At 33.8% G+C, this 8,150-nt stretch overlaps 2 protein-coding genes across 2 annotated transcripts; one reads left to right on the top strand and one right to left on the bottom strand.

The window, feature by feature from the left end:
• The first annotated feature begins 380 nt into the window (after positions 1–380).
• LOC115701104 (F-box/FBD/LRR-repeat protein At1g13570) lies at positions 381–2,658 on the top strand. Its single transcript, XM_030628798.2, has 4 exons — positions 381–573; positions 904–1,735; positions 1,878–2,036; positions 2,158–2,658. The coding sequence occupies exons 2-4, from the start codon at positions 911–913 to the stop codon at positions 2,461–2,463; spliced, it is 1,290 nt and encodes a 429-aa protein (XP_030484658.2). The 5' UTR covers positions 381–573; positions 904–910; the 3' UTR covers positions 2,464–2,658.
• A 1,049-nt stretch (positions 2,659–3,707) lies between these two features.
• Positions 3,708–7,646, bottom strand: LOC115699764 (protein NSP-INTERACTING KINASE 2). Its single transcript, XM_030627308.2, has 11 exons — positions 6,980–7,646; positions 6,738–6,870; positions 6,554–6,625; positions 6,287–6,430; positions 6,108–6,179; positions 5,964–6,023; positions 5,779–5,876; positions 5,349–5,498; positions 4,882–5,223; positions 4,419–4,798; positions 3,708–4,288 (listed from the first exon to the last, which is right to left on the bottom strand). The coding sequence occupies exons 1-11, from the start codon at positions 7,095–7,097 to the stop codon at positions 3,968–3,970; spliced, it is 1,890 nt and encodes a 629-aa protein (XP_030483168.2). The 5' UTR covers positions 7,098–7,646; the 3' UTR covers positions 3,708–3,967.
• Positions 7,647–8,150: the final 504 nt, after the last annotated feature.

Genomic DNA, 8,150 nt, shown 5'->3' with positions numbered 1-8,150 from the left:
ATCGGATAATTTGTGAACACCCCTACATAATACTCTTTATAAAATGTTGGAATGTGGATTATATAACAGCTCATTGAAAAAAATGACAGCTCGAGTTTTGTTTATCCTTTAGGCAGTGAGTTTTGTTTCTCCATTTGTTTCTCACAGCTGTAAAATAGTGTTCTTGCTAAATTAAGCTCTAGATTTAGTTTATCATGAGCCGGTACTGATAGACTCTATTATCATAGATTGGTTATTTTAATTTTTTTTTTTGTTGTGGATGTAATCATTGTACATATAATGGGATATATATTGTTATGTAAATTTTCCATTTTTATTTTTAAAAAATTAATTTCTTCTTATTAAATTATTGTTTATAATTTCATAAAAAAGAAATTATTTAATGGATTATGGATACCGGGGAGCTGACATGTTTGACAAAGACCGTAGCCCAAACCCAACAAACCTTCATTAGTTTTAGTACTAAACCCATAAAACGACAACAATCCACGATAAAGGCGTTTTTCTTTCTCGAAGGAAAAGTTGGCACTCGGTGGCACTGGCACTCACCTCCTCTCTCCCTCTCCCACCCAGGTATGTTTTTCTTTCTTACATTTCTGTATTTTCTTCTGGGGTTTTCTACGGAATGGTGGTATTTGTTATTCGTTTGGATTTTTAGCAATTGGGTTTTGTTTGATCTTCAAATAATTTTGATCGCATTCAAAAGATTATATTTTTTTCATTAAAAATAGTATTTTGAAAGTGCATAAACCCCCAATTCTACTTAGAGATGTAAGAACAAGAATGTACATAGTGGATTCTTGCTTCTTTGAGAATCATATAATAGTTTCACAGAAGAATTCTGGGTTTTTGATTTATTATATTCTAAGGTCAATTGATTATGGGTTTTGTTCGCCATTGCAGGACATTAATGGGGGATGCTTTAGTGCAAGATTTGATAAGTGATTTGCCTGAAAGCATTATAGAGAGTATTCTAACCCGTTTGCCAATAAGAGATGCTGTAAGAACTAGCATTTTATCAAGTAAATGGAGGTACAAATGGGCTTCGATTACTCAACTTGTGTTTGATGATAGATGTGTTACCCTACGTAGTGACCGAGCTTTAGTTGAGAAAAGTCTCATAGACTTTATAACTAAGGCTCTCTTTCTTCACAAAGGACCAATTCACAAGTTCCAGCTTTCTACATGGTACTTGCAGAACTGCTCAGACATAGATCAATGGTTACTTTTTCTTTCAAGGAATGACATTAAGGAATTGGTTCTTGTATTAGAAGAAGAGGAAGGAGAGGGCGAGTTGTTTAGAGTACCTGCTAGTTTATTTCATTGTAAGAAATTGACCCGTTTGGACCTATTTCGTTGTGAGTTAGATCCACCCCTTACTTTTAAGGGATTCTCGTATTTAAACAGTCTCACTCTTCATCAAGTGCTGGTTGCCCCTGATGTAATTGAGAGTCTAATTTCTAGCTGCCCTCTACTTGAAAATCTTGCTATATCTTACTTTGATAGCTTAGCTTTAAACATAAAAGCTCCAAATCTCAAGTTTTTGTTCCTTGAGGGTGAATTTAAGGACATAAAACTTGAGAATACTCCACTTTTGGTTGCTATGTCTGTTGATATGTATATGACAGAGGACAATGCTGAGCACTTTGAACAAAGCTCAAGTTGCAATTTTGTCAAGTTTCTTGGTGGGGTGCCTCTTCTTGAGAAGCTTATTGGGCGCGTGTACTTTACCAAGGTGAGAGATTATGATTATCTAATTGTTTCATTTACTGAATTGATACTCTTTTTCCCTCTATATTCTTAGTCCATGACAAGGTGAATGCTCAAGTTATTTCTGCATAGTAGACTTGTTTGTTTGCTGACCCTTTTGTTTTTAGTATTTGAGTATAGGTTATGACTTGGGAAAACTTTTAGTTACCTATGAACATTTGAAGGTCATTGAATTAAATCAAGTGTGTTTCGAAGATAGGAAAGAGATATATGTGGTTCTTCGCTTGATTATGAGCTCTCCAAATTTAACAGAGCTTCAAATCTCAGTAAGCTACCTTAAGAATTGATTTTTTAGTCTTAAGTTACAATGGCAATTGGTGTTAAGTTTTGTGACACTGCTGTCATGGTTATTCAACCATTTAATTTTAAAATTCTTCTGATTAATAGGGGCCCACAAATGCTGTGGATTTCGTGATTGCGTTGGAAGCGTCTGATTTGAAATTTTGGGAGAAAGAAAGCCTTTCAAAGTACTCTTTCGAAAAGCTCAAACTAGTGAGAATGACATGTATGTCTGGTGTGCCACATGAAATGGAATTCATCAAGTTTTTGCTCAGCAGATCTCCAGTGCTCGAGACAATGAGTGTTGCCCCTTGTTCATTGTGTACTATAGCTAGACGATTGAATATGCTGACCGAGTTGGTTAAGTTTCGACGAGCATCTCCTCAAGCTGAAATTGTATTCACCCATGAATAAGTATTATGTATGACAATTTCATTATCTTCCATTTCTTTATCAAACGAGCTTTTAGCAGAGTTAGTATCCCCAGTTGCATTTATCTTATAAATCAATAAAATCTAGAGTAACTGAGAGGATATACTGCTTTTGTTTGTTGTCACAAAAATGTAAAAAAAAAAAAAATTTCCACCCAGTGATTGGTTGCCGTGCTAATGAGAGGTTGAATTTCATGTTCTTCCCTTGATAGTGATAGCTAGCTGTAGTGAGAGTTAAAAAAAAAAACTCAAGCACCTTAAGAACAAGGAGTGCTTTATTTTTGTAATTTTCTCTGTATATGATTACACCTATTTTCGAATATCTATTTTTCTGTCCATATCCCAAAATAGATCAATATTATATGAATGTTTGCGGAAAAAAAAAATCAGTTTTACATAAATAATGTTTTGTAGTCTCTGCAATCAAATAATGCTTTGTAGATATAATTATGATGATTTTTCAGTTTCACATAAATATACATACGATCAGTATATATGTTTACTAAGATAATAAAACAAATTTTCTTTGAATTGTTTTTCTTTTTTGCTTAGTCTTTCTTTAGTCATTCTTTTGAATTTTATCATGGTCATTTTTCTCTATTTGCCCAAGCATTTATGAATACTGAAGATTTTATTATTAGTATTAGTCAAAATTATTGAAGTTATTAGTTATTTTATTTATTATTCATGGATAAGTTCTTAATTTTCTTTTCTAAAAGTGATTGCTATTATTATGTGTAATTTTTTTTCTATATATTTTATTATTATTAGGCAGACACAAAATTAGCATTCTCATATTTCAAAGAAGCCGTAGCATAACATGATTAGTTCATCTTCTTGGACTCATCCTCCACTTAGCCTAAAACTATAAGCGGATGCTATTGTAAAACTTCATAAAGTTTTTTGTGGGGTCGGAGTTTTTGTTCGTGTTTCTGATGGTTTCCCTTGATAAATTTTTGGTTGGCTTATTTAGTCCTAATGAGTCTGATGTACATTTTTATCAATGATCATTGGGCTTTTTTTTTTTTTTTCTGTCAAAAAGAGATGTTGACACTCTGAATTGTTGTTGGTTTAGACAAATTTGTAAACGATGTTGACTGCTTATTTATTTATGTAATGTTACAAACAACTTACAACCCCAAAAGTATTATTATTCTCACTTGAAGTCTACCAACTCCTCGTTTAGGACATTCCTAGTAAAAATTCAAACACTGGAGAACTGAACTGGCATGAGAGACAACTTGGTCTAAAAAGATCAGTTTTTCAATATCAGATCTGTACAGTGAGTGGAATAAAGACACCACCTTTGAGCTCAAAATATGGTGCTATAATATACAACAGAAGAAGACTCATTTCTCACATCTATTCATGGTGATATTTTGAATTTCTTTTTCACTTTCAAGTTTTTTTTTTTTTTTTTTTTTTTTTTTTTTTTTTTATATATTAACTTCTTTGTCCTCATCATGTTGAGGATTCTATAATGTGAATTATCTTGGTCCAGAAAGCTCCATTGCCTGTGCAAGCAAGGAAGAGTCATCTGTGAGGTCAGAGTATCTTTCTGAAGAAGAGAAATCATTGGCTCTGCAACGAGTTGACTCAGCTCTCTGAGTAGCTTCCCATTTATCCGCAAGCCCATCGCCTTCAAGCATCCGAACCACTTCAGACATCTTTGGCCTATAACTTGGAAGATATTGAGTACATAGTAGAGCTACTTGAATCATTTCCTCAAGCTCAATTATATCGTAGTTTTTCTTCAACTCCTTATCAATTATCATATCCAACTTCTTTTCTAGCTGAAGTTTCTTCACCTGCATTTGTATACATACATGAAACAAATTACATCAATCACTGAGGATTGTTGAAGTTGAAGCTGTAAAGACTAAAGGGTATTCAGAAAATGCAAGAAATGGTTATTTCTTATTCTTGTTAGTTATATACCCAATCAAGCATAGCTCCTTTCTGGTTTGCTGCTTTCCCAAAATCAAGAGCCCTTTGGCCAGAAATTAGTTCGAGAAGAAGTATACCGAATCCAAAAACATCTGTTTTCTCAGAGGATTGTCCTGTGGAGAGGTACTCCGGGGCTATATGTCCAACGGTGCCTCTCACAGCGGTTGTAACATGTGAATCATGGTGATCTAGCAGCTTGGCCAACCCAAAATCTCCCACTACGGCCTCACAATAGTCATCAAGCAAAATATTTGCAGCCTTGACATCCCTGTGAATGATCTTGGGATCACATTGTTCATGCAAGTACAATAGTCCTCTTGCAGCTCCTAAGGCTATTCTTTTTCTTGTACTCCAATCAAGGGCTGGTTTGGCTGCAATGCATAGATAAAACTTATGTTTATACAATAGTACAAATCAACTCAACATTTTCTGTGGACATCACAGGCCAGCTTACCTTTGAGGCGAGAGGCAACACTGCCATTCGACATATAGGGGTAAACCAAAAGCCTCTCAGAGGCTGTCATACAAAACCCGTAAAGCCGAAGGAGGTTCCTGTGAACTGCCAGGCTGATCATCTCAACTTCAGTTTGGAATTGAATCTCACCACCAATAGCATTACCATCTTTAAGCCTTTTAACTGCTATTACTGTACCATCTCTTAGACATCCTTTGTAGACATTTCCGAAACCACCTTTTCCAACCAAGTATTTGCTGCTGAAGTTGTGTGTTGCCAACTGAAGCTCTCTAAATTGAAATCTCCTCAGGTTTCCCAGGCAAACTTCTTCATGGTGTTGCTCTGAAATTTTTTAAAGCCTACAACTGTTAGTCTCTTCTTCAGTTACTTTTTCAGTGGTACTGCTTAAAAGAAAAGAAAAGAAAAGAAAAGAAAAGAAAAGAAAAAACAGAGTTTAAATAACTAACCGTTGACGTCAAAGAAAATTTGCTGGTTGTGTCTGTACCTCCACCAAAGAAGGAAGCCAAACCCAATAATTAGTAGACAAATGCAGCCCAGGCTTGAAGCAAAGGCTAAGGCAATTTTATGGCTTTTGGGTTTCCTAGCAGTTTGAGCATCTTCAAAAGTGGTATAAAAAAAGAAGCAAATTAGAGCAGTTGATGTAACATGTTATTTAATGATAATCTGTCAAGTAATCTTCCTTAAAAGCTTAAACTGAATCATTAACATATTTTTTTTGCTTTAGAAACTAAATCATGAAGCTCCAACTAAAGATAAAAGGGAAATAGAAATAGTACTTGTGTGCTTTAGAAAAATAAAGAACACAACAACATTATTACAGAAAAGGAGAAAAAAGCAGAAGGAAATGTTTGAACTAGTAAAGAAAAGAATAGTTACTTTGTGAATTATTAGAGGGAAAAGGAAGTGCTGACTGCGCCGTGGCCGAACACACATGTTCCTTTCCAGTGACACAAATCAGAGGGTTCCCCACAATGCTGTGAAAATTCAAAAATTAAAACCGTTGATTTTCTAATTCTTATTCTTCAACAACAATAACAATTACAATATAGAAAACTTCTTACTTGAAGGTCTTCGCAGACAACCTTGGTACTGGACCGCTTAAATTGTTGAATGACAAGTCCCTAGGATTACAAGAAAGCATTTAACTTGTAATGGAGCCTTTGATACCAAGTAATATTAAAAAGCTAAAAGTTGAAGATAATTACAAGAAAGCAAGCTGTGTCATGTTAGCCAGAGATGCAGGAATTGCTCCACTCAAAGTGTTATTGCCCAGTCGCCTAATCCAGTTCCAAATAGTGTACTAATTAGTAATTATTATCAAACTTAAGCTTTAACTTGAAAAATACTTTTTAACTCAAAAAATTAATCAAATGAGTTTACATACAGGTATTGAAGACTCTTGAGGTGTGATAAAGTGTTGGGAATTTGACCATTGAAGCTGTTACTGGAAAGATCAAGTGTGGCAAGCTTTTGGAGCCTCCCAAGCTCAGAGGGGATTGGACCTGTTATATTATTGCTCTGTAATAGTCTGCAGGCAGAGAAATAATAATAAGAATAAACAAATAAATAATTAAAGGGTCAGTAGCAAACAAATTATGAAGACATAAAAGATGAGAATGACAGTAGTAGTCTTTTTTTTTTTCCTACTTACACACTCCGGAGATTTGTTAAGTTGCCTATGCTTGGAGAAAGGGTGCCTGATAAGTTTTGGCTTGGAGTTCCTCTGTAACAACCAAAACCATTTCAACTACATAAGTGTAATTGTTTAAAGTGACAAATTTTTGTATAATATAAGCTCAAATTTAGTGCCTTTTCTTAACCATGAATTTACTTACAAACTAACGACCAAACCATCAGGAGAGCAAGTGACCATATTCCAGCTGCATGGATCAACAGCAGTATCATCCCAATTCTCAAGAATACTGTGGGGATCCTTAAACGAATTTTTAATTTCCATCAAAGCTTGAACTGCAAATTATGTTTGTAAAGAGAAAAGACAGATTACTTCATCTGTAAATTTCTTCATATACAAAGCAAAGACATTAAGAGAGAAAAAATTAAACACAAAACTACTTACCTTCATAGTTAACACCTTTGGAAGAGAGCACACCATTTGTGGAATCCAACAAACATGAAAAGGCAATGAAGAAGAAAGTAACGGCATACTTTGAATTGATAGTTTCCATTTGGTGCATGAAATTTGAGAGAATAAATTAGAGATACCCCAAATGCCAAAACCAGCTTCTTTGTAATGTAGTGGTAGTAGTAAGTAAGGAGCTGGTAGAAATGATTTGAAAAACTTCAATACAACCAAACTTCTTCCAACTCAATTTATCTTTTTTTCAACTGGGCATGTCTTGTTTTTATTTTAATTTTTAAGTACTAATAACATCATATCAAAGAGTACAATTCGTCATTCTTCCTAAACCAGAATTGCACTCACTCACTTATTCACTCTCAGCTTAGTGTCAGAACCTTAAACCAATAAAATGAAGATTTGTTAGTAAAAAGAAAATAATAAAAGAGTTAAAAGAGAACCAAACATGCCTGCCACCAGTTAAGAAAAGAAAATGGAAAAAGAATATATAAAAGCCAAGAGAAGAGAACCACTTTAATAAAAAAAAAAATGGAGGCAAGTTTAAAAAGATTATTGTAAAAGAAAATTCCATCAATCATGCATTGGTTTAGAAAAATTAAAATAAATAAACGTATCTGTTAGGGAATTTTCCTTTTTTTCATTTCCTGATTATAAAATTTTAAAGCTTTGTAGTGAAGTATTACCTGTTAAGCATTGTGATGAGTATTTTGACAAAATATATAATAAAAAATATTTTGTTACATTAATAATGCTGACATGGGTTATGCTTATTAGCTTCTAGAATTGCCTCTGGAATCCAACATTCCTTGAGCCTTAGCCATTAAAAAAAAACTGGGGTTTCCTAAGAAAATCTTAAAGAAAAAAAGGTAAAAAATTAAGTGAGAATCTCGAGGGATTGAGGTTGAGATTGGTGAAGAAATAATTTCTCACCTTTTTTTTAAAAAAAAAAATAAAAATAAAAAATTCTTTCTCTTTTTGTAGAATATTATCTCAGTTGGATGTTTTCTCACTTTATTGATTCGAATACACTCCTTGTGTCTCCAAATTCAAAAGACAGTCCATCCAATTAACAATAAAAAAGTAACCAACTTTTAAAAGCAAAAGCTGTTATCTTTCTATTATGTTTGTGAGGAAGGGTCCCACTATAAAA

Source organism: Cannabis sativa, chromosome 8 (assembly GCF_029168945.1).
Source record: "Cannabis sativa cultivar Pink pepper isolate KNU-18-1 chromosome 8, ASM2916894v1, whole genome shotgun sequence".
Taxonomy (NCBI): domain Eukaryota; kingdom Viridiplantae; phylum Streptophyta; class Magnoliopsida; order Rosales; family Cannabaceae; genus Cannabis; species Cannabis sativa.
The sequence above is the reverse complement of the archived record's forward strand: the minus strand, read 5'-3'. Positions and strand labels throughout refer to the sequence as shown.